The sequence below is a fragment of the Odocoileus virginianus genome, chromosome 1, assembly GCF_023699985.2.
Source record: "Odocoileus virginianus isolate 20LAN1187 ecotype Illinois chromosome 1, Ovbor_1.2, whole genome shotgun sequence".
Lineage (NCBI taxonomy): Eukaryota > Metazoa > Chordata > Mammalia > Artiodactyla > Cervidae > Odocoileus > Odocoileus virginianus.
In genome coordinates this window covers 70,536,995-70,564,060 of record NC_069674.1, presented here as the reverse complement: position 1 = coordinate 70,564,060, position 27,066 = coordinate 70,536,995, and the positions used below count along the sequence as shown (strand labels likewise).

The following is a 27,066-nucleotide window of genomic DNA, read 5'->3' as shown; positions in this document are numbered from 1 at the left end:
TCCATTTGACACTTTGTCATCTTATGAGATTACCCTGTCAGTCCTTGAGCCCAGTACTTAAACTGTAATGTACATAGGAGATCTTGTTAAAAATGCAGATCTGATGGGAGTCCGTCTGGGTTGGAGCCTGAGATAGGCACTTCTAACAAGTTCCTGGGTGAGGCTGGTGGGCCGATTGGAGGGTCAGATTTTGAGCAGTAACACTGTAGACAGGTAGATTATAAACTATTTTTGGAAGTAACAGTCAGGTGACTTAATATGACAATTGTAACAGTAATACTGAGTATCACTCAGTATTTGGCACATGTGCTTGGCGTTGTTCTAAGCACCGTACCTGTATTAACTCATATTAGGGCAGCTTTGTGAGTTAGATAGTGCTATTGTTTCTAGTTTAGTTTATTTTCCTTTTGGTGGCTTGATTTAAATTTTAAATTTGTAGAAGATTAACATTGATCCCCAAAGTGAAAGCTATACAAATGTAGTCAGAGAAATGTCTTCCCTCCTTTGTTCCAGTCTACCCTGTCCCCCAGGAGTAAACAACTTCATGGTTTCCTGGCTTATTCTTCCTGGTTTCTCATCACAAAGCTGGGCAGATACAGGTATGTGTTCTAGTTTCCTTTCTCAAACAATGATGACTGTAAATGCTCTTTTTTCCTCAGCTTTTTTTCATGTCTCAATATCTCTAGAAATCACTGTATATCACTTCACAGAGATTTTCATTCATTCTTTTTAAGTTATATAATACTTCATTGTGTCTATGTACCACACTGTGTTCACTCACTCACCTACGTTTGCATATTTATGTAGTTTCCAATATCTTATAGTTACAAATATTTTATTACAGATAGGAAATTTAGAGGAAGACCAAATAATTAACTTCGAATCACCTAAAATATGAATGTGAAAGAAATTACATTAGAATTAGTAAGGATTGACTTTCTTCTTTAATGTTTAAGGGAGTTGTTTAGTTTTTTTAAGATAATTGTAGAGGTGGTCAAAAGTGCCTCAGTTATTCACAGCATGTCTGTTTTCTATGGATAGTAATATTCAGGAATTTCTGTAATAATTTTGGTGTTAGTTTGCTGTCTTTAGATTTACTGAGGCAATATTTCTCACACACAGTTTCTTTTTATTATTCATATGTATTTCCACAAATTATTCTACCAGTATTCTCTCCATAAAAAATTACGTTTCCAGACTTAACTTCTCTTTCTCTGCTGTATTGGCATGGTTTCTAGACAGTGGATCCAGAGGCTGGAATAAGGTAATGAGGCCACTGGAGAGAGGCAGACTTTCCCACTGTCATTGCATGGTCTCCTACATCTATAAAAAGAGCATCCATTTCCATCCATGTTGGATTTTAAAAATACTGTAAAAATTCATTTATAATAAGCACCCAAAGGACTAAATGGAAGATACAGTAATGATGACAAGACTTGTCTCACCTCTGAACTGGAATTCTTGCACTATCAGTTTTTTTTTTTTCCCTTCTGAACAATAAATAAATGCATAGTTACTTTTTGTATTTACTACTGTATTTTGTATGTGAAGCAGTTTGTAGTTTCTCTGGAGAAGTGTGAATCCTTAGCAAAATTCTTGTCAGAAACTTAAAATTATTCCTCAGCTGTTGTCCCAAATCTACCTATTAATTCTAATCTTCCAGCTTCTTTCCTTAACTTACTGCAGCCCCTCTCCACACCTTGGTCAGAGTGGACTTATCCCAGTGCCTCCTGGGAAAAGCTGAATATTGTTAGTTTGAGCAAATGCTTGCTTGCTTCCCTCCCTCCTGATGCTGCCAACACTGGCCCCTGGCATCTCTCCACACTGTTCTCCAGGTGCCCCTCCTCAAATTCAAATAAGCTGCGACTCCCCTAAGGAGGCAAGCTGCTTCCCATCTTTGGTTTTTGCACATGCTGCTTTATTCTTAGAATATATTTCCCCATTGAATTTGCCTGACAAAACCTATTTATTATTTTCTCTTTTTTTGGCCATGTTTTACAGCTTGCAGGATATTAGTTCCCTGACCAGGGATTGAACCCAGGCCCCTTGCAGTGTAGGCTCCAAGTCCTAGCCACTGGACTGCCAGGAAATTCCCTATTCTTTTTTTTGTGTGTGTGTGATAGTATTTAGATCCTCACTTGAGAACAGAAATATGACAAGCCCATTTCTACACATAACTCACTCAAGCCTTAACACTGTATTATATTTTATTTTGGCTTTTAAAGAAATGAAATATTTTAGACACAAAGCCTTCCACATATCCCACTCTGATCTTATTTCCTCATCTGAGGTAACTGCAATTATGAATTTGTATGTACCAGTACCACACATGCTTTTATATTTTTGCCATTTATGCATGTGTTCATATGCAACATGTGGTATTTGTTAGTAAATTTTAAGATCCAATGAATGGCATTAAACCATATCTATAATTTTGCAACTTTTGTTGTTATCATTAATAGGTGTACTGTTTACCCATTTTCATCACAATATTCTATTATGAAAATAAATCACAATTTATTCATTCTCTTGATGTACATTTGACTGCTTCCAATTATTTGCAATTACAAATAATGCTGTTGTGAACATTCTTATGCACATTTCTTTGTGTATATATGTGAGTTTCACTACGGTAAATACCTAGAAGTAATTGGGTCATGCTGTATACACAAATGTAGTTTTTACTGATATTGTAACATATTCATTGTTACTGATATTAAACTGCTCTCTGCAAAGATTTGTATTAACTGTATTTTCTTATTTTCAATATTCTTGATGTCCTAGCATCAGGGAACTGGCTGAAGAATACAATTTGCTGTCAAAATATCAACCAAAAAACACTAAAATGAATGGATGCATGTTTTAAGTCATCTCCCATAATTCTTTTTTTAACCTTGGAACATAAGGAAGAAAGTTTGGGGAATTTTAAAATACATTTTTTTTTTTTAGGTAAAAGGTAAAATACAAGTGATATTGAATATATTTAAGATTAGATTGGAGTGTAGTTTACATTAAAATGTACAGCAAATAAGAAACAACTGTGTAGAAATCATGGAAACTTGGTCATAAAAATATTTTTATCTGTTACTAAACTTTGTTTCCTTCAGCAAGATAAGTCAGTTGAGTCCACACTAGTTGAATTCCTACTTGAGCTATGTTTTCAAATTAAATAAATCAACAGACGTAAGACCCAACGTATGCTATTAAACTTTGAGATGAATTGGTGGGGAGTTCAAATCCTGTTCTGAGGGTATGAGAGCATTGTAAATATCTTATCTTAGTCAGGGGATAGGTCTATGGCACACATAAATTACTTGCAAAGATAAGGCTTTGGGAAAAATTCAACCTCTTGTACCAGTGAAAAAAATAGAACAGACTTGTGGACTCTGGGAGAAGGCGAGGGTGGGATGTTTCAAGAGAACAGCATTGAAACATGTATATTATCTAGGGTGAAACAGATCACCAGCCCAGGTTGGATACATGAGACAAGTGCTCGGGCCTGGTGCACTGGGAAGACCCAGAGGGATCGGGTGGAGAGGGAGGTGGGAGGGGGGACTGGGATGGGGAATACATGTAAATCCATGGCTAATTCATTTCAATGTATGACAAAAACTACTGTAATGATGTAAAGTAATTAGCCTCCAACTAATAAAAATAAATGGGAAAAAAAAAATCAAACAAAATACTACCAAATGGTGAACCATCATTTGACAATTTGTGAACAAAGAAGAATCAACAATTAAGAACAATAGTTATAAATGTTTATGGACCACATATGCACCAAATTATACAAAGTCTCATGTGTTACATTAAGTAGAAAAAAGGCCTTTATATCTTCAAGGAAATGATTCACAATGGATTTGATACAAGACTCAGAATAAAATTTAACTAAACTCAGCAAGATCATCCCTTATTGTTTCCCTGTTCAATGAGAAATACTACTGCCATTCAATGCTTTCTTACCTAGATATATGTATTTTTAACCCTCTGGAAAACCAACAAACACAACAAAATTAACATATTTATTATTTTGTAGATGTTAAAAACAAGGAAAATATCTGTCAGCATTGTTAATCCTCAACACTTAGCACACAGTGCCTGTCACATAACAAGCACTCAATAGATATTTGCTGGATGAATGCATGAGTACTTATGAGTTAGGCATTATGTCAGCAGCTAACAAAATTCTCAGGAGTTAAATAATTTTCAGAATTCTTTACTGACTTTTCTTGGCGTGACTGCAGAGCGAATAATAGGAAAAAACCAAATGGCTACATTGAAAAGCGTGGCTTCATAATGGCTATTATCAACGACAAAACAATAAAAAACTGGTAAATATATTTGACACCGTTCTTTCCAAACCTGCCCAGACTTACAAATCCTACACACAAACAGCAAATAAAGACACAAACAGGAAATAACAAATGAACTTCAAGTGGTTTTTGAACATAATTTTTATTTAAGCATGGACTTTTAGCTTGGTTCACCCTAGAGTGCAACCTTTTTGTTATGTTAATAGAGAGTTCAGGGCTACAGGGCCATTATAACATTGCTGGTGTTGGTACAACTTCATCAGAAGGTATGAATATGACCCGCAGGAAAAACAATCCACAAAGAGAACACAATGAAAACATCCACTGTTTTACAAATCACTCTGTTATCACAGACACAAAATGGCACTTACTGTTAGTAAATCAGCCACGGAACACTTTAAAAGTATCTTTTAGACAAGGAAATGGAAACTCCTTTGTGGGAGATAGGGTTTTCATCCACAATTTTTTTAAGTAGAAAATATTTCAAGGTCAAGCATTTTTCTTATCCACAAACAGCGCTAAACCAACATACATTTCGAGGGGTATATTAAAGGAGATACAATATCTTTACAGCTATCTTCTTGAGTAGGTATTTCAATGAATTTTCTGTAGAATATAAGTAGCCTGAAATTCAGCAGCAAAAAATATTGCAACATAATAAGTAAATACAGTGTCAATGTGTTATATTGTAGAAGAGAATACATAAAGAACCAACAATGATAATTTAATCATATAAAACATGATACATAGCTGAAATACAGTCCACTTAAATAGCTTTGTGACCAAGAATGTTAAATACTGTACTAAATGCCATTTTAAACATAAAATCTCTTAAACTTTTGTGCTTAAACTTTTTTTTTCTGTTAAACTATTTCTTATTTTCAATACTGCTACTGTAACTGATATTACAACAGATCACAATTTGCACGGATACATCAACATGAAGACATTTACTTATGAGAAATAAGTCACTTGTCATTAGTTCACAGTGTGGGAAAGTGGTGTACACTTGGTCTTGAGAAGGGCTTTCAGTTAATCACTAAGTCCTTCACAGAAATTTCCTGATATCAGATGCAGTGCGAGATTTGAAAGAATGCGAAACAACACATCACATATTGGAAAGAAAAATAAACTTTTTGATTCTTCATGGGTATCGTCTAAGTGACCTTCGTCTTCTGTTGTAGAAGTGCCTGAGCCCATGTTGTCGTGAAAAATTCATCATGTAATTTTGTTTGCGAGTGCTGTTAAAATCAGAAAGGACAGAAGCAGGGAGGGAAAAAAGAAAAGAGCATGTAAGTTCCATCACTGAAAGCACAATCTAGTCTATGTCCTAAGTTACCCTGCTATTTTTTGGAAAATTCTCAGGGTTTATAGGCCATGCTAACATTACCACCCTAGGACAGAAGAACTAAAGGTTGACACCTGCATTTACTGCCTTTGGCCTCTTTTCATGAGTGAGCTCTTAACCAGAACAAATGGTAACTTCTCTTGATTAATTGCAAAAGTGGACTGCAACTGTTTTTTGGATTTTTAATTTTATTCTTGAACTCTTTCTGAAAAGGCTGACTTGACTTGAGATAAAGTATGTACTATACCTATTACCTTATTTACATACATCTTTAACAAGTAGGAAGGACAGTTTGATTCTTCCAGCAACCATTGCCATTTAAAGCTTGAGAAACAAAAACAAAGGAAAAACAAACTTCTTATTTGAATCAGCTTGATCTTCCTGTTTCCTGAGGTCTCAGGGGCAAAATGAAGCAATTTTTTTTCTCAGAATATCAGATTTTGCTGCTTTCCTCAAACAGTAAGCAGCTGAGGTCATATTCTATGAACATGGCCTTATGAAGGAGATACCCTACTGAAAAAAAGATCATAAAATACTAAGAAAGTGTAAGTGAAAGTATAGATGTAAATCTATGTGCACACATTCCCCTTATGTATGTACACACACATTCATACATATGTACTCAAGGTCAAGCTGATAAAAATACTGAAAATGAACTTTAGGAACCTGTAAAAATATGCATGATACTGGCAGAGACAGCTGTTAAAGTTTTGATATGGAAAATGTAATTTAAGAAGGATCCTTATCCATAAGATCAGTGAAAAGAATCAGACTCCTTTCACACACGCACTGGAGTGACAACATGTTTCTATATAGCATCAAAATGTGTTTTTTAAGAGTGAGCCTTTTAGTACTTTCCAAATTCACTGAGTCTCTTGAATGCTGTCTTGTCTTAAAGTCTTTTCTTCCTTACTTGTGTGCTCAGTTATGTCCGATTCTTTGCTACCCCGTGAATTGTAGCCTGCCAGGGTCCTCTGTCCATGGAATTTTACAGGCAGGAATACTGGAGTGGGTTGCCATTTCCTCCTCCAGAGGATCTGCCTGACTCAGGGATCGAACCCTCATCTCCTGTTTCTCCTGAATTGCAGGCGGATTCTTTACCACTGCACCACCTAAAACGTGCATGGAGCAGGATAATGTCATGGGATGTGATTTCACCATGAAGGTAAATATGATATGAATTTGCATTGGGTTACAGAGGAAGGAAAGAGTAATTTTGCACTGAGCTGTGTATTCTTCTGCTCAACAGACCAGATGTAAAATATGTAAAATAAAATATGCAAAGATGTAAAATATGAAAGATGTAAAATGATTCTGTTTTACCTAGATATTATACTGACATTTGTAATATACAGAAACCTTTAAAATGAGGATTTTGTAGATGTTAGATCATTAGAAAATAAAAGTTATAATAAAATCAAAGAAAAATATATAAAGTGAATTTTATCAGATATAGTTAATCAAAAAGCAGTAGCATTTGTGCTAAAACTTGATAAAAAGACATTGCACTGATCTATAATTTACAAAATAAAATGATAATAACTTGCACCCTGGATTTCTATCCTATGAACATGTTAGAAATTATAGAATGGAAACAAAATATACTCTGAAGACATTAAGAAAAAAGAAAAAAAAATCAGGTTGTGTTTTCAGATAGCTTGATTGTCTTCCCCATTCCCTTGATGTGTTAATATTATATGTATCAATCAAGCTGACCAGTTTTAATGTCACAGTTGAAGGAGGAAATGAATGTATCCATTATTTATTAGTGGTGAGAAGTACTACTTGCTGCCTATGTAAAGTCTAGTTATAAAAAATGAACAACAACCTAATGATTGAACTAATCAAGTGTCAGGAGAAAGAATCCTCTCACCTCTTTAGTCACAGGTTAGCCTGGAACGAGCTATCTTCCTGCCAGCATCCTAGGACACTTCGTGTGTGCTCTTTCCCTGAATTTACCTGAGCTATTATATTGCAGTGGTCCCCTAAGCTAGCCTCCTCATCCTTTCTGCTTATGAAAGAAATACCACTGAAGAGAAACCATAAATACCAAGAAAGTATCACTGAATGTGTAATTGCAAAGAAATTTGTGTAATGTGCAAAGAAAGAAAGAAAAGCTGCTCAGTCATGTCCGACTCTTTGCAACCCCATGGACTGTAGCCTACCAGGCTCCTCCATCCATGGGATTTTCCAGGCAAGAGTACTGGAGTGGGTTGCCATTTCCTTCTCCAGGGGATCTTCCTGGTCCAGGGATCAAACCCGGGTCTCCTGCATTGTAGGCAGATGCTTTACCATCTGAGCTACCAGGGAAGTCCAGCAAACATTGATTTAACCTCATTAAAAAGGATTCCTAATCCTTTTATCTAAGTCAACTTTGCCAGCTATTTTAAGTTCTCCACACATTTCATTTTACTTTTTTTTTTTCCAAGTCCTTTCATCTATTATTCTTTACAGACATCTCTATTCAAACTCACCTTGAGTCCCTTCCACCTGCCTTACTGGATAATCTTCAACCCCGCTTCCTAAATTTCTACTTATTTTTCAAGTATCACTTTTTAAAAAAAATTTTACTCACCCCTGCCAGTAGGATTCCCCCCCTACTTTGAATCCTCATCCTGCTCCTTTTCTGCTTTGCATGGAGATGACTCATGTTCCTATCTTGGCTGCCCTTGGCTAAACTCTGGGCGTAGCAGCTGTGCCCCACTCGCCCCACCCCTGCACCGCAGCACTGAGCCTTCTGCCTGACCCCTGAGTGGTCTTGGCATGGTTGTTGAGCTTTTGGTGACTTACTGATTGGACTCCTGTTGTAAATCATTACTCTTTAACTATAAGGAATAATTGCAAAGTTAAAGCAATGAAAATTATTCTGTTGTAAACACATTTAAAGATATAAGGTACTCAAAGAAAATTTAAAATAGTTAAAATATCTTACATGAAAAAAAAGATAATCTCAGAACACTTAGGATATTCAGTTATCTCAATGCAACCCAGATTGATGGGAAAGTGACCTCAATATATGGGAACACAGGAACATTTACTTGAACAAAAGTTGATGTGCATGTGTGGTTTCAAAGCAACTTCTCCACGTAACTACTTATTATGGACTGACTTAAATTCTACATTTTTATGTTGTTTGTTGTTTAGTTGCTAACTCGTGTCCAACTCTGTGACCTCATGGACTGTGTAACCCTCCAGGCTCCTCTATCCACGGGATTTCCCAGGCAGGAATACTAGAGTGAGTTGCCATTCCCTTCTCCAGGAGATCTTTCCGACCCAGGGATCCCACCCATGTCTCCTGCATTGCAAATGGGTTCTTTACAGCTGGGCCATCAGGGAAGCCTGCTTCATTTTTTATGAGTGAGAAAATAAATATTAACAGGTTGCAGATCTTTAATACCTTGAGAATAGATCCAGCTTGGGAGCTTATATTTACTTTTGGAGGTATTTTGATTCATTGAATATCCTTTAATTTTGAATAAATTTATATATCCATAACATATCTTTAGATCCCTGTGAATGTTGATATGCATTCAGCATTTGCAATAGATGTTTGTTATAGATGCCTAGTGTTTTGTGGTCACATTCGAAATGGCCACATTTTCAAAGCACACTGGAAAAATTTTGTTAGGTAAAACATAAGTATCTCTGGTGACAGGATGATGGAATCTAACAAAAGTAGATTTTTTTCCAGTTCATAAGCTTTTGAAAATAAAGCATCATGGGAAGCTATACCAAAGTGCTGCCTGCTTCAAGGACCATTAATAAACTCACATGGTTGCTAAACACTTGTGGCTTCTAGAGTATCTAATTTATGGGACTGGACATTAGGAGAATTTTAAACCAGTTTAAATATGTCATGCTTATTAAGTCTTTTTTTTTTTTTTTGTGGAGCAGATCTGGGAGCCTATTTTTGTTTTTGATACATATAGATGTATAGTTATAGATAAACTAGTTATAAACTTATAACCAAAATAATTATAGGCGTGATGGAATTTTAAGGATTTATTTCTTCACTGCAATAATATTAATATGAGAAAGTATTTTATTACAATTCCAATGAAAGCAGGTAATATTCATTCCAAGGCATATCAACTATGGTTCTTGACTTATCAATTTGCTTGACTGAATAGAACTAGGTTCATTTAAAAATTTCTATTTTGAGGAAGCCACTGAAAGAAGGGAGAGTGATCAATGATTTCTTGGAAATGCTAACTTAAATTTCCATTATTGCTGCAGGAGTTTAGGGACTTTAAACAGCACATGGAATAATAAAATGCTTCCCTCATAGGAAATATGGATATTGCAATTTTTTTCAAGAACTAGTGACTACAGTCACCTTGTATTCTTCACTGGAGCCACTATTTTAAATTATTTACCATTATAAAAAATTAAGTGATTTGTAGTTGATTCTAAAGGAAATGGGGAAGGTGGAGACTTGATAAAAGTAATTTGGGCTCATAGAAATTTAGTCGTTTTTACTGTTCAGTAATTAATTTTTCATCAAAACTTATAATAAGCAATGCTTTGTATCAGTACAAAAATAAGAATCCAGTGACTGCCATTATTTTTCAGAGAAATACTGATGGTTTTAAGATGGGAAACTGCCACTGAAACTAATCAGTTAAACTGCCCTGCATAGAAGATGCTGTACATTTTACTTTCAAGGCCTTGCATTTTCAGGAGGAATATATGTAAGTAAGTATGGGCTCACGTATTTCACAAATGTAGAGCACTTCATTTTTCTTCTCCCTACTTAATGGGGTTGAGAATAGTATCTGATATTGTGTACTTTGGGGAGTTGTAAGGATTAAATGAAACTTCTAGCAGAATATGCAGATGTTTAACAAACGATAACCATTTTACCTTCTTACTTAGGCTTAAAGTATCTCCAAATGTAAACATATGTTAAAGAAGTCTTACCTAAGGATACCAGTCTTACCTAAGTATACTTTCTTTCCCAAGTTTTAAAGTATCCCTATTAGAGAGCAAATGTAGATACGTATTTTAAAAGGCCAATCCTTTTCTAGATCCTAAGGACAGGATCTAGAACTCACAAATATTATGAATAAATTCACTCCCTTTTGCCGGTTCATTTATTAACTTAGATTTGAGAAGTCCAGGCATTCTCAATCATCTCTAGCACAAGAGATCTTTTGAAAGACACCACATTTAATCAGAGCCCATAGCTCTTATGCACACATTTCTATTTTCATTTTCCTCTCGAACAAACTTGTAAACTGTTCATATTTTGAGAACGCCTAAGAAAATCCCCGGCACAGAGTCAAGCAGTCCAATGAAGGCATGCTGACTGGAACTCTGGTCTATGCTGTTTGTATACATCAGAGAATTACGGCAATTTGGCTGAACACCGAGTTTACATGATACAGGTTTCAAGTGTTCCAGTGTTTCTCAATATTACATATAGCTTTGCTTTCACATTTTTTTTTTCAATTGCAAAGGTCTTCCACAAAATTTCTCAGTTAACATAGGTAATAACAATGAAACTTAGTAAACAGTTCCCCAGAATTAGTAAGAGGACTTACCTTACTCTAGTGGAAAACCAATGACAGCAAATAATGAAATATAACACAAGTTAAAAAATGCCTTTCAACACATGCAGCACTGTGATTAGTCATAAAAGTCTGATCAGGTTTAGACGCAATATAGGATTTTTCATCTCTTTTGAAAATAAAAATTAAAGAAGTTATTCCTTATTCTTCTATACCTAGTATATACATATATTTAACTTTTCTATGTAATGCAACATGCAATATTTGCTCATAACCATATGTGTCAAAGTACATGTAGCTACAGTACTACATTTGGCATAAATGTTGCATATAAAGCATAAATATGAAAGTAATACTTTAATAACTACCATAAATGTTATTATTTGATTTTTCAATTATTTAAATTTTAGAAGATACTTATTCCTGAATATATTAAGGAATGGGCTTTTAAAAATAGTAAGTCCTATATATCAAATAACACAATCAAATTTAAGGAAGGATAAATATGCTTTGCAACAAATGTAATATGTTATTCTTCATAAATCATTTGTGCCAAAAATATGACAGTATCTTGATAATGAATAGCATGAGGGAATGGCCATGATGGAACTCATATTATTAAAATCTGATAAATGCTTTTAAGACCATAGTTAGCAACATATTGGTTTTCAATTCTCAGCGAATGTGGTGATAATTCACTTTTTTGGTAAGTCAATTCACAAAGGCTGACTCTTTACTGAGCAATTTGCTTTCAAGGTACACATGCAAAAATCAGCCCGCTTCATCATACACATGACAGGTTGTGACTTAAGACACATACACAGGAAATGTGATGTGTGAATGAAATGCATAGTTGGGTGAGGGAGATTCTTAGGATAGAAGGATGAGTGCCCAGGCAACAAAGGTTAAAAAAAAAAGGATTCTCTTTTATCCTAAGAAGACCCCACCAGCATGGATCTTGTGAGGGATCTGCCCAAATGTATTCACAAACATTTACAGAAAAACAAATATTCTACACTAGCCAATGAATTCAGAGAAATTAGGTTTCTGACACTTGATTGTCAATGACTGTGTTACGCTGCATCACTCAGACTTTAGAGATGAGGACTTTTTGTAAGCTAGTGAGGCTGGGAAAAAGTGATCTGTCAATTCGGTTCATCTGTTCTGTGGCAGATTAGCAAGGGCTAATCATCATGAAGTGCTTTTCATGTACAGGTTTTATTGAAAAAAATCATCAGAGTGGGGAGATTACACTCTCAAACAAGCATAAGGCATAAGTGACTTCGCTTGTTAAATGCCAAAACGGTGGTTTTTATCTTTTTGGTGTGGGGCTTATTCTGTATATCCATATTTATGAAACTCAAATCCTTCTGGATGGAGTATTTTAGAATTAAGCTATTAAATTAAAAATATGTTCTGTATCTTGTTCATTTAGGATGTACTCCTAAACCTTGAAATATTTTCAAAAGTGCTACATTTTTTTTTCTCCTCATCAAACTCATGTATCTTCTCACTAATATGGGCAGTACTGCGGTTAGACTCAAGATACCATGCGTGACCACAGGTTTTCTTTCTTGGAGTTTTTAGCATGTGTCCTTAGTGCACATGCAAAAGAGCTAAACTATGGTAATAAAGCTAGATTAGGGCCAATCTTTACTCAGAAAAGAAAATATATTCTAAAAATGTATACCTCCAACCATTGGTTGCAAAAAACATATCAGTTGCCCTATTTGCAGTGTTCAGCTAGGCAGGGGTTGTATCTCTTTAGGTATGCACCTCAGCCTCCTGTTCCTGCCACACTTCAAAAACCAACAATCTTAGTTTATATAACTGTTATTATACAAAAGTATAATTAGGATGAGATTTTGAATTTAATAGGGCTTTATGGGAGTATTTCACCTATTTCTAAATATACATCTGCTGCAGCAAAGATATAATTAATAATATTTGTGAACTGTGACATGAACCCTGTCTGGTTTCTTTGTGTTTTATTTGCTTGAAAGACACTTGGATAAATTATTTTATTTTTCTGAATTATCTGGAACTTTAATTTTAAGCTCATTAAATGTACGAATTAAAGTAAATTATGTAGAGCTATGGAAGGCATATTGACTAGCAGATGCCTTAAAATTTTTTGTGACTCTTCTGAAAAGAAGTAGTTTAAAAGAATACAGTGGCATGGAAATATTAAATCCTAATATAAGAGCAAAACATCAAAAACATAGTTCTGAAAAGATAATTTCTTTGTATGGTATTTTTAAAACAACTTATTGATTAAATTCAACTTTATGAAATATTTCTTCCTTCCAAAAAAGAAGGAAAACAAAGTAACTCCTTTAGTTTTAACAAATTTTAACATATAATAATGTATACATATGTTTATCAATATGTAAAATTTTATGGTTACATGTATAAAGTTATAATTTAAAATCATTCACTGAAAAGAAGACTCTGAATAAAACTCAAGTCATGTAATACTCTGCATGTGAGGCAATGCGCTTTTCTCATTCAGAATGTTTTAGTCCCCTGAGACTCTGAGAAAATCATACAGAGTAAGAGCACACAGGTGGCTGGTAAGTGATAAATTCTTCAAAGCACTAAAATTCTGGAGATGGAATAAAAGTAAAGTCTTTACAAATGCAGATTATTGCTCCAGAAAAATACCAGAAACACTAGGTTGACTCTTGTAATAATATCATGAGAATATCATGAAGCTGGCAGCTGCTTATAAAAATTAATACCAATGCCAGGTATACCGGAAGGTTCCCTTGGGAACTGTATGATGTGAACGTTTGAGGCAGAAGGTCAGCTCTGTTTGACTCCTGAGTTGTGAAGGGGTTATTTCATACCAGGGAGTATATTTGTACTTCTGACCCACCTACTCTTTAATTTTAGTCTGTGGGAAGGAACTGTGGTGATGATAAGCCTTTGAAATCCAAAATGGATAACTGCAATTGCTCAGCTGGGTGGGAGGAGAAGAAATATCTATTGAAACACATGACATGTAAGATTTGTTATATTTACCCAAGGTCAGTATTAGCACCCTGCCTTCTATTGAGGACTGTCAAATTTTGAACTTCTCATAAAAATTGGTAATGCTTTGTCAGGGATAGGAAGCTCCATTAATGTAAACTGTCTCAGAGACAGACTTGAAAGATAAAAACCAGTTACTAATTCTAAATCTGATTCTCAAACAGTTTATTAGAATGAACTGAGGTGCTTTTAAAAAAGACTGATGCTCAGGTCTCACTGCAGATCAGTTTAAATCACATGATCTGTAGGGATGGGTATGGGCATTGGGACATGTGTTGATGCTTCTAAAAGCTCCTAAGTGTATCTCATGTTCAATTAGATTGAGAAGCGCTCCTTTGAAAGGAAAGTAGCCAGGAAAGAATGGATGTAGGGTTGGTTTTTGGTCTGTCTGGATATCTTGCTCTCTCTGACCTTACCACACATCATTCATTTTAGAGCCCAGCTTAGCCAGGAGACTCCTGGCATAGTGCAGTCTGAGGAGATCAAAATCTAAGTGAAACATCAGCCTCATTATAAGGAGTCAAGTGAGTCTGGACTGTTACTTTAAACATCAACCTTCTCTTATGGAGGCAGAGCCCAGCAAGTGGTCCAAAGCAGCAGAGCGCACAGTGGGAGCTTGTGTGGGGACTGGGTTGCTCTTGGATCTGGGGGTTGATATGGATGCCATGCAAGCAGGTGCCTCAGTGAAAACTAGGACAAGGACTAACTCAAGACTGAAAAATTCAGCTCATGGCTATGATTGAAAGAAAACAAATCTGGTAGGTTTCCTACCAATTAATCATTTAAATTTGCTTTCAAGATGACTGAAATCAGACAAAGGGCTGATTTCATTTTCTATTTGGTAAACAGAATGAACATTTGAACCTATCTACCGAGAAGATTCGCCTCTCCTTGCCAACCACTTGGAGCCATCAGTCCGAACCCGCCGAGACATAAGCATTCCAGTTCTACAGGAACTAGATTGTTAGAGAAAAAGTAAGTCATCTCTCTGTGGAACAGTCAATCCAGCTAGTTGAGAGCGCTGATAACCTTATTCTATGGGAGAAACCATGGAGGGGGCACCCTTGACTTCTTAGGTGCTGGGATTAAAATCACGAGGAATCTGAAACCAAATTCTTTGTTCTGGTTTTGACCATGTCACTAAATGGAAGAATGCCCCGGGCATCTGTGGCTTGGACAAGTGTTTCTAATCAGGCACATGAGGTAGTAATTCTCTGCACATCGACCAGCACAGATCCTTTTTCTTTTCAAGATGTCATTCCATTTTATAAGGCAACCCAGACTTCATGAAGGCACTGATCCCATTTACCTGGAGACTTCTGTTCGATCCCATTGAATTAATATTGTCAAATTGTTAAATAAACTGTTACTTATTGAAGTTTTCTAAGGTACATTAAATCATACTTGGGGCCTTGTAATATCACTTTGTTGACTAGAGCTATAGTTTGCAGTTGTGGAAGAGTGGAAGCCAAAGTGATCCTGTGGGGGTTTCTCATCAGGAACAATTCTTACTGAATTAAGGAGCATGCCATATCAAAGGAATTTCAAACCTTTCTGAAATGGACATGAGATGTTATATATCAGATACTCACAGCACGACCTCCACATGGTCCAAAGCCCATTGATCATGACCTGTTCCATTGTGGCGTGGCTGCCACCAGCGCAATAAAACTCCTTTCATCCGTGCCTCCCTAGGTTGCAGATAAGAAGACAGGTCAAACACTAGAAAAGAGAGAACTTTCTGGTAAATACAATAGGCTACTCTAAATCAACAGAACTTTGGGTATGGAATTTAGATTTGCTTAGGTCACAGTATTCTTCTAAGCAGCATCACATTTTATTGGCTACTCAAGGATTTGCAATCCTCCACATCCCTCTCATTTCTTCCCCTTGTTCCACTAGTACCTGGAAGAGCTGCATCTTCAGTCAACAAATGGGATGTAACTTCTGTGTGATGGGTTAGACACTAGACACTAGGGTACCAGGCCAGGCAAAACGGACAAACCTACCTATCCTCAGCAAATTCTCAAATCAGTGTACCCAGCAGGAGATTTAAAATGTTGTCTTCTAAAGGACTAGAAACACATTATTGGAAGGGAAATATGCACAAAGCACCTTGGTATTTAATTGTTTTTCTCTGTTCCTTCTTGCTTTTACTCCTGGCTCCAAGTTTTGTCAGTTGTCCCAATAGGAAACAGTAACACAACTTTGGAGATCTGGACTAGTTGGTCGTGGTTCTGCCACCACCGACTTAGCGGTGCTTGTTCAGTAACTTCACCACACACTGTTGGTTTTCCTTTCTGGGCACTTACAGGGGGACGTTGTAGGACACCCTCTGAGCCTGGGCGAAGTCCTTGGGCTGGTGCTGCGCGATGACGTGCCAGCTGATCCCGCCGTTGACGCTGTACTGCAGCAGCACGGCCTTGTCCACGGCCTGCGGGCCGCTCAGGTCGCTGTTGCAGCTGTCTGTCTGTGATGTGCTCCCAATTTGCAAGACAAACATGATTTTGCTGGGGGGGAAAAAACCACCACAGGGGAATTCATTTTTAAACAAAAGTCAGATAGTATTCAAGGAGTTATACTTTATATGTATATTTTTTTATCTTTCTTGTTTCTAAGTTCTGTAATTTTCAAGTTCATAATATGGTAAAAATAGAAGCATCCAGTCTTATGACTAAGTCACATAAATAACCATTTATTTATGCTATCTTTTACATCATACATATGAAAAATAAGCTTGGAAGGCTGGTGTTCTACACAGAGAAAACAATTTTGACTTTCAAAGATCTTTTTTCTTCCTTTGATGTTAGAAATCTTGTTAGAACATTTCTCCTGAAACACCTTCTGTTTTCTGCAAGGTGATATCAGCCAAATAGGCAGCTGAGGACATAGAGAAGACAAGATATAAAGCCATGATATTTACTCTATATGATTTTTATGGTGGAGAAGGAAAGAGTGGCTTTATTTCTTGGCTAGGCAAAGGGGGACACAATAGGCTGGTGCCTCAAGAACTGTGCCCCTATGCTATATGCTTTTTATAAACAGCTTCAAGCTGAACAGAATCTGGATGAGGATAAATCATGTTTATTTTAGGAAAAGATATCTGGAGATCAGAGAAGAGGGAAAACTGAGTTAGACATGCAGGCTCAGGACCATGTCTGCTGTTGTGTTTGATGTGTCCTTTTGCTTCTCACAGGCATCCTTGCCCTTAGAAGATATAGTTTTTAAACATAGGAAATCTATCTTTATAAGATTCCTAAAGTGATTAATAAGATTCCTGAGTGATTAACAGAGTGATTAATAGGTGGTCAAATAACCTGCTAGACTTACACCTGTAAATGCATTGATCAATTTAAAGCAAAGTTACTTCTTTGGCAGACAAAAAAGCTGTGTTTGCTCTGGCTTAGGTGCAGAGCTGGAAGGGCAGGTGGGGAAGAAAATTCAGGCTTCCTGGGTCTCTTTCCCTTTGTCTTCTCTATTCTACATTATCACGCAGTTCCTAAACTGTGTGAACTTTTAAAGTTCCCGTCTATCCAACCATCAATCTTCCATTTCCATTTGTAGCTACATATGCTAAATATAGGACTATGTATGCTTGCATTACTATAAATCTTCACACTCACATTTATATTTACATGCTTGCATATGGTCCACATTAAATTATCTATATAGATTATTCATAACCAATTATTTACTTTTTCAATTTTATTGACATACAACTGACCTATAGCATTGTGTTACTGTGATACACTTCTCTATTTTTTATATTTGGCCATTTCTCTAAGCTTATGCCTATGTTACCACCATTCACAAGGTAACTCTATACTAAATTTAAGCAAATCATAATTCTGAGTTGTGCAAACATATAATACTTCCTCACACCAAATGCAGCTGATATTAGGTTTCTACTGCTTAGCGACACTCATGCCGTGAAGTTCATGATCATATCTAACAATGGACAGTGATGTGCTTGCGGCGGATTCTGTGTCTGAACTACAACACAGGAGTTTTGTTACCTTGCTCGAGTGAGATCCAGAGGTTTGGTGGCAGCTTGCCTTATCTGACAGCCATTAAAATAGAGCGAGTCCCCATGGGCATAGGGTGCCAGCTGCCCACAGCCACTTCCTATCACTCCACCTTGAATAGTTTCCCAGTTTGCCTCAGTGACTCTTGCCGACTCAAAATTATCTTTAATATAACTGGGAAGGTCATGACTGAAAATAGAGCAGTCATCGCCTAGAGGGAAATGAATAGTTGCAAAAATTAGCCAGAACAAACAGAATCATCAAAGATTATGAACAAGCATTCAATTTCACATTTAATCCAATCAATGTCAGATTTACTGTAAGAATGACAAAATACCAAGCAGATAGGTTCTTAGAAATAAATATTTCTTTTTTCTTTCAGCAATTATTGGCTTATGCTGCTGAAAAGCCATATTATCTTTAAGTTGATATTTACTAAAATAGGTAGGTGCTAATGTACTCAGTACTGGTATAAGCCCATTGTTAAAAAATAGCGTCTGGCTGGGCTTGCATGTTTAGCAGCCATGGGTCTTAGAAGGGAGCTCTCACCCTGGCATGAGAGGTAACATAATAATTTCTTTTTCCCTAGCATGATAAGAAAATAGCAGGAAAGAAGTCATGTTCTTGTTCTCCTTCTAGCTCTTATAGTTGACTCTTGAGAACAGAGTCTATATTTTATTCATTGTTGGATTCTAGCACCTAGCATAATACTGAGTACATATAAAATGTTCCATAATGAAGCTGGAATAAATACAGGAATAATAAACTGGAAGTGTTTCTCAGAGATAACAGAGCTGCAATACAGGCATTTAAGGAAGGCATTACTTTAGCAAATGTGTATGTCTCTACATTTTTTCTTGACTGGAAATGCACAAATTTTCTCAATGTCTATAATAACTCAAAATCAAAAGCTCAAAGTTCTGCTGGATCAGAGAAAAGGGCAAATTCTAGACACCTAGGACTCCTTGTAAGACAGCTGAGTTGTTTATTTGCCTAAAAGTTCAAATTCTCCAGCTAACACATGGACAGACCCAGCTGGTCTCAGCAATAATAAGACCAGGGGAAGAAGACAGCAGCTAAGAATTTCTAACATCAGCAATGTTAACATGTAACAATGTAACAATCAGTCTACATTTATCATACTCATTTCATTTGGAGGCAAGGAAATAGCATCCATCAAGAAAGCTAAGTAGACTCTGCTCCAGAATCCAAATCTATGGGTTCTTGCATTGTACACTTGGAGAAGCTAGTTCTGGTCCTCTTTGGATAAATCTCTCAGCTCTGAGAGACATAGAGACTGATTGGAAAGAACAACCTGGGTTCTGGTCTTCTTTCCGACATGTACTATTAAAGAAGTCACTTAGGCTCCCCTCAATTTCTTTACCTATAAAGTGATAATGGTGGCATTAACCATAGTTAATATATGGGGTGGGTATCATAAGTACTGAATGACTCCGCTGAATGAATGGGGGGATACTTGTGTAAACAGTAAAGCATAAGGCAGTGTAAGGGTTCAGTAAAAAAATTTACTGTGCATTGCTCTTTGTCAAGAATTAGGCTCCGAGGATGTACAAGTAATTGGATACAGTGAGCTTTGTAACATAGAGGCTGAAACCTGTGAGAAACATTTCATCAAAGGAAAGCAGGGCTGCAGGCTTTCAAACAGGACTGACAGAGCAACCTCCTGGGATCTCAGCAGTTGAGTAGATACTTTGCCCCAAATACATAGCCTCTAGAAACTCAAGCAGTAAAAATGTATTTTTTGAGTTATGAAGGTTTTTCTGTGTGTGTATGTGACGAAGAGACTTGGGAAATAGAACATTTTGAATTGTTAGCTCCATCTTGGGAGGCCAGGGGCACGTGCCCCTGGGAAAGGCCGAGGAAGAAAGAATATTGGTCCAGTGTCTGGGGACAGGCAGCCAGGCAGGGAAGGAGAGAGGCCCAGAGCAAAAATCAAGTGTGGAAGGTAGAGGCTGGGGCAGGGAGTTATGTGGAAGTTGAGGAAGGTGAGGTACTATAGAATATCCTGGGGGGGCGGGGATAAAATCTGCATTTTTAAAAATTCACGGAACATAGCATAAAATTATCCTTCATAATTCATCCCTGAGGTAAATAAGTCTGTGATCAAACAGTGCATCATCTATCTCAAATCCCTCAGGCCAGAGTTTCTACCATTCCCTAGTGGCCTTTGCACGCATGTTGAGATGAGGAGAACCTTATGGTCTCCTGGGTCAAGAACAACACAACGGGATTCTGACCTTGGAAACTTTCATCGCAGATGCAGACGGCGCCGGTGGTGCAGTATCCGTGCCCACTGCAGAGCTTGGGGCAAGCCTCTCCGATGTACACGTGATCGATCGCCCAGCTCTGCTTCTCTGTTTCTTCGCCCTTCTGGATCCAGCGGAACTGTGTCGCACTGAAAGCAGAAGGGATTCAGGAGGCTGTTCTTGCCCATGGTGTGTCCAGCCTCTAGTCTCTGGAGATGGGGGCTATTTCTAAGAAAAGGGCTTCCAAAACTTTTCCCCAAAGCATCCAATTGGCGGAGGTGAGTGAACTTGTACCCCTCAGACTCTGGAAGTAAAACCCCAAAATTCCTGAAAAATTTATGTGCATTTCCTGTTCTAGTACATAATAAGCCCATATCCATTTTTCCTACAGTGGTGTGTCATTTTCAAATCTTTGGAGAAAATAAATGCTACTCTAGGAAGACTGTTCTCCATTATATCTACCCTACAGCTCAGCATGACCCGATCAGCCTGGCACACCCCAGCGGGCGCTGATTGTGGGGGCACAGCAGAGCCTCTGGGACCATAGAACACTGGGGCAGTGGTGGTGCCAAGTCCAAGCCTTGGGACATTTTTCACTCAGGGTCTGTGACTGAGATTGGTGTGTGCTGTGGTATTTAATTAAAAGAAAGTTTGAGGTCTATGAATCATTTACAAAGAAGAATCCTATTTCTTCTGGGCACACGCAGTTACCATTTAGGGGCATGGGGCAGTGAAAGGAGCGGGGAGATGAGGGCAGAGGGGACTAGGGCTACAACTAAAAGTCGAGACTCCTTTTAGCAGTTGCTCTTGACTCCCTGTAGGAGCTCTGCAGAGACTCACAGGTCATTCCGCACGGTTCACCTAAGTACGCGGCCTACCTGGAGGAGACATGGTCGGGCAGCTGGATGGTGATTCTCCTCCAGCTAGAGCTGTTGACAGCATTGTAGATGGTGGCTTCATGGAACTGGAAGGGGGAGCAGCCAATGCTGTTTGAAGAGGAAGGAAGGCACTGGGTCTGAACGAGCTGCCAGGAATCGGACCTGCAGAAACCAGAGAAACCAGAGAGGCTGCATTAGACAGCTCTTCAGAGAAATATACAGCCTGTCTCATGTCAAGGTAATGCTTAACAATTGAGTTAAATTAAGAAATTTTCATATAAATTTCATATATATATATAATTACATAGAATAAAAAGAAAAATGGAAAATTATTTCAAATAAGATATACCCTAACTCTTTATAAGCACATTAACATATTTATAGATGACAGAATAAAATAATAGCAGGCACAGAGCTGACTCTAATGGCTTCTTCTCCCTGATATTGCTGTAAGAACTATACCTGGAGTTGACTGACAATATTCTCTGTCTACCCAAACTTTATTACTATAATTCAAAAGTGGTGGTGGGAGGCAGGCCTATCGACACCCTAAAGAGGTAACCGCACTAAGTCAGACTTATAGTCAACAGTGCTGCTATGCTTAGGGGGTGTGACTCTAGCTAAAGCATAATCAAGTCTTTCATTGATTTATATTTTTATTAGGGTTGCTTGAAAACAAGCAACACAAATAAGAGAGCTCTACTTTGAGGAAAAATATAGTGTCTTAGTTTAAAATACAAAATTTGTTGGCTGCAGCCTAGTATGAAATTGACTTTTCTTGGTTTGAAGGAAAAATTGAAAATAAGATACACTGTGAATTTTATACAGATGACATTTTCATATGCATACAATTAACTGCCACATTTAATACATAAGAATGCTTCCCTGTAAGCAGTTGCCTTAAAAATAGACAACCATTTGAATTGTATATTCACATTTGGAGGAAATGTAAAAAGTGATTTCACAAACCTTGCATCCTTAGTGTACTCCAACATTACGGAATGAAGGTCACCACAAGAAGTGGCTTCACAACCCACCACAATCTAAAACAAGCAGATAATTGATATGTGTCAGGCAAGATTAAATAATGCCTAGCATTAACGAGAACTCCCATCTCTCTTCATTATGATTCTGATAAGTAACCAAGAAGTATTTGAAGAAGCTTTTACAGAGCAGCCTGCCAGACACCAGGAAGACATTCTTTTGAGTTTTGTACAAGTCATGCCATTTTGCAAGGAGATGAGAATTTAGGTTAAAAAATACTATTTACTTAATTAGTATAACATACTAATCGTAAATTTGGGGAAGATAAATTGGCCAAAAGGAAAGTAGTATTAGGAGAATTAATGGAAAGAAACAAAGTATCATTGGTTCAAGATAGTTTCATTGATTTACTAACTTCCTTGATGCTGCCATTACATTTTTATATGTAATTTAAAATAGTTAATTTTTAATTACTTAATATTTCTTCCTAGTTTTTTCCATTTCCATGTAGATAAAAGTATTCCATATCATGTGCAATTGAATGCTTGAATCATCAACAGTGCATAAATGCTGTAAAGACTTGGTGATTCAAATTTAAGTTCTAATCATCTACTCAATCAACAAGTCCTGTTTCACTGCTGACACTAGAGAAGGTTGGTGCTATAAACTTCATACTATATGCTTATTCATAAAACAACTGTGCTTTCAGAGAGAGAATACAATGTGTATTCCAGCAGTGGAAATGGAAACCAGAAAAATATAAAATGCTTTGGTGCTTCATAGGAAGGAGAGGTTGAATCTGATTAAGTGGGTGAGAAAATAATTCTTCAGAAGTTGGAGAGCTGAATTATTCCAACTACAAACAGAAATAATAATTATGTGATGTGATACAGGTACTAACTACCACTATTGTGGCAACTGTATTATAGTATATAAATGTATCAAATCAACATGTTGTATGACTTAAATTTACACAGTGCCATATGTCAAATATATTTCAATTAAAAAAAGAAAAGAATTCATCAATGAGAGTGCATGTGAGCTGTCCCTGAAGAATAGGAAGAGTCTCAGAGGTAGAGATAGGACAAAGATGTTTAGGTGGAAGGACTGTGAGCAGACATGCAGGGGGAAAGCACTGTGGCATGTCTAGAGCATAGCGTGTGGTTAATGTGTTTTGGTTTAAGTGTAGAACATTGGTAGAGAAGGCTGGAAAGATTGGTTGAGTTTGGCAGACCGTGGGTTGTGGTCAAAGGTGTTTGAGCTTAATATGGTAGGCAGTGGGGACTCATTAAGGGTTTATGAGCAGTAGAATGATGTATCAAAGCTGTACTTTGTAAGGAGCAATCTGTGCTGCTGAAAACACGTGAAGTGGAGAGAGATTAGACAGGAAAAGACTACTCAGTGGATTACTGATTTAATGAGGGCCAGAATGAAGGTGGTAACAGTGCAAAGAGAAGAGATGCTATGGGTGCCAGGAATACAGGGAATTAGAATTAAAAAGATGGAGTAACTAATTATATGTGAAAAATGATAAAGACTAAATTAACATTTAGAGCTGGTGAATAAGTGAGAGGCGATGCCATCAAGAGAAATAGGAAAATCAGAGAGAGGAGTTGGCAGAAGTGGGAAGGTAGGAAGTTCACTATTAAATATGTTGAGTTGAGATGCCAGTAATTTAAAGGTATAGAAAAGTGCACAGGTGATTAAAAGTACAGAATTAAATGTTGATGAGCCAGTCAAGGTTGGATATGCAAATCTTGGAACTGCTCTTAAAGATATGATACTTGAAGCCCAGGGTGAATGAAGTTCTCAATAGTGAGAATGTCTATGAAGAGAGAAGAAAGCCTGGGAGAAGTACTAAGAAATGCTGATATTTAGAGGGTTGAGGGAAGAAGAGCCAAAAAGGAGATAGACGTAGCTATTAAGAAGGTAAGAGGAGAAGCAGCAGAGAACCCAGAAACTGAGGGGAAAGAGAATTTCACCAGCTGGAGAAGACAAGAACAAGAGTGCCAAATATACAGAGAAAATGAAAAACGAGGAATGGGTGAAAGGTGTTGCATGTGGTGTTCAGAAAGTCTATGGTGACTTTAAAGATGCAGATTTAGTGACACTTTAATTCTTAAATTTCTGGGGACAAGTTTTTTTTTTTCCTCTTTTTTAAAAGAAACAAATTGACTTGGCTAAGGAAGAAAATATCAGTCTCTGCAGTTCTGGGTTGATAGAAGCAACAAAAGAGGAGGCCCCAACCAACTTAATAAAAAATATGAGTGTGATGCAGGCCTGAGAGAGGAAAAGCCTTCACGCTTAAGGGCCATGGCTTTGAATTAGGGGTAGTGTAATTCTGGATGTGACTCTGAGCATCCTTCATGTCACTAAGGTAAGGACAGTCCTGAGGGGGTGGGGCTTGCCTCACCCTCCAGTCTCTGAAGAAGAGTTTAATACAAAGCTGAGGAAAACAGAAAATTTGCCTTTTTTCTTCTTCTTCTTACAAAACTGAAACCCTATACACATTAACTCCCCATTTCCCCCTTCTCACAGCTACGAACACATTTTTATTTATGGTAATAAGGATTCTTTCTGTCAACTGTCATTGTAGCACGTCTTTTTAAATAAGGGCATTAGAACAATTGATCTGTCTCTTTAAAATGATCCAGTAATAAACTGCATTTCTGTAATGTCCCTTTTTAGTGTTTTCTGCAATAAGACATTAATTGATAGTGCTTTATCTTTCTCTCTAATTTGTCTACTAATTACCTCCTATGCCTTCTCTTCCATTTTTCTATATGAGTAAAATATGCATTTATTAATAAGAAGTGAGAGTCCTTTTCAAATCTTTGAGGATTTGGGAGGTTTCAGTTGGGCTAATGTACCGGTTTGCTGTTTGGAAGTCAGAGAGAAAAGAAAAATGGAAAGATATCATGAAAAAGGACATATAAAGAAGCAAAGCTTGATGTATGAGATAGGCATAAAGATAAAGTGGTAGAGAAATTAGCGGGAGAGAAAGAGAGACAGAAAGGGATAGAAACAAAGAAAGAGATAGACAAAGGCACCTACTTGATCTTTTTATTTCCAAGGTTTGTAAAAGTGAAGTCAAGATTACATATCTGAGATATAATATAGTTGCATGTCCTGCTATGTCTCAGTATATCTGTGTTCAAATAATCCTACAAGATAAAGGCCTTTGTGAAAGATAACTTCTTTTATTCATAAAATAAAGTCTCTTTTAATGAATGCAATAAATCATTTCCTTATAGTTGTTCAAATAAGCTTTCTCTCTGTACTCCCTCCCCCAAATCTAACACCAGACTGCCTGGAGGAGCCGCTTCCCCTTACTTTAAACTGCATCATATATCCTGGCTGTATAATGAGTTCTCTGGAGGAGAGTGCATTGTGAGTCTTGTCCTTCTTTTTATTTGGCCAGTAGAGGTGGAAGGATGGATTGCCACAGAATCCTGCTGTCCTCACGGCATTAGGGTAAAAACTCCAGTTTTCTTCATGGGAGGTGCCTTCTGTTTAGATAAATTGGAAGTAATATGGCATGTTATTCTCTTAAATTAATTGGTTTATTGTTGAACTACTTGAATGTCTATGCTCTAGCTCTTTGCTTACCCTTTAAGATTTATTTTTATTTTCTTTAATTGGTATAATATATAAGCAATCAAATCTAGAAAAGATTATTAAATGTTAGTACAATGATTACCCAACTTTTAAAATATAATTGCTAGTCTGGGTAACTTTTACTATTGCAAGATTTTTCCTGGAATACTTGCAAACCAATAAAATATGTATCTCTGCAGTATAGAAATTCTTAAAGAAACTGAAATTATTTGGAGCTGCTGAAATTTCAAATTATATTTAGAGCAAGACATTGTGTCTTTAATGGGATTTATTAAATTCTTTGTTGACATTTCAACAAGCAGTCAATCTTGAAGATGTATAAACTATTAGACAAAATAATAGCTAACATTCATTGATCAGTAAATATATGGTAGGCAACTCATCTAAATGCTTTTCATGTAGCAATTCATGTGAAGACATAAGCAGACAAAAGATACACAGGGAAGATTGCTCAATGTCTTGTTTCTTACCATCATCAAAAGTGTCAACCAGTTGACTGGGATTGATTTCTGCTCCACCAATCAAAATGTTGTCTAGTGCCCACTGAGCACGCTCTACCCCGGAGACCACAAGTCCATTGCTGATCACAAAAGGCTGCCACCAGCGAAGTCGAGTTGTGTTGGTAAGAGCCTCCTCGGGAAGAAGTATGTAGTCATGTCTGACTGAAATGTACTTCTGATAATCCATCTCATGGAGCAAAGACCAAGTAATTCCTATAAAACAAATATACCAACATAGTAACATACTGAAAAAAACACAACAGACCACCAATATATTGCAGTTACTGCAAGTTCTCCAAAGAGATCTTCAGCCAGATAATGAGAACTGATTTCACTGATTTTAATGTAAGTATTCACACATTGTTTCAAAATGAGATGATGATGTAAGGGGAAGGGTATTTAGAAATACTTGGGAAAAAATAAAAATACCAAGGTAAAAATTAAATATTTTCAGCTTCTAAAGTTTTGTTCTTGATTCCAATATGCATTATTTCTCATAAATAATGAGAAACACCCATGTTTTAAATCTTTCTAGATAAGATACTCCTAGTATTTTAAAATATAGCGATTATAATTCTATGCAATTTGTG

At 36.9% G+C, this 27,066-nt stretch overlaps 1 protein-coding gene and 1 long non-coding RNA gene across 5 annotated transcripts in view; one reads left to right on the top strand and one right to left on the bottom strand.

The window, feature by feature from the left end:
* Positions 1-523: 523 nt before the first annotated feature.
* LOC139035681 (uncharacterized) lies at positions 524-15,141 on the top strand. Of its 2 annotated transcripts, none has more exons than XR_011488376.1 (4): positions 524-599; positions 6,750-6,826; positions 10,234-10,352; positions 15,054-15,141. It is a non-coding gene; the product is annotated as an uncharacterized lncRNA (long non-coding RNA). The 2 variants fall into 2 exon arrangements; XR_011488375.1 differs by having other exon boundaries at positions 10,234-10,356; positions 15,054-15,139.
* RELN (reelin) overlaps positions 4,437-27,066 on the bottom strand; it is a 534,275-nt gene continuing 511,645 nt past the window's right edge. Inside the window, exons 56-66 of one of the 3 annotated variants that reach the window (XM_070469611.1) lie at positions 26,447-26,689; positions 25,692-25,867; positions 22,344-22,417; positions 21,375-21,536; positions 20,488-20,645; positions 18,221-18,440; positions 16,517-16,714; positions 15,797-15,895; positions 15,077-15,160; positions 11,205-11,340; positions 5,467-5,554 (exon numbers count right to left, since the gene is read on the bottom strand). In XM_070469611.1, the coding sequence (XP_070325712.1) occupies positions 11,211-11,340; positions 15,077-15,160; positions 15,797-15,895; positions 16,517-16,714; positions 18,221-18,440; positions 20,488-20,645; positions 21,375-21,536; positions 22,344-22,417; positions 25,692-25,867; positions 26,447-26,689 (1,544 nt within the window). In that variant the 3' untranslated portion in view covers positions 5,467-5,554; positions 11,205-11,210. Of the gene's footprint in view, positions 5,555-11,204; positions 11,341-15,076; positions 15,161-15,796; positions 15,896-16,516; positions 16,715-18,220; positions 18,441-20,487; positions 20,646-21,374; positions 21,537-22,343; positions 22,418-25,691; positions 25,868-26,446; positions 26,690-27,066 lie in introns of all 3 variants that reach the window. The other 2 variants (XM_070469614.1, XM_070469617.1) reach the window with 2 other exon arrangements.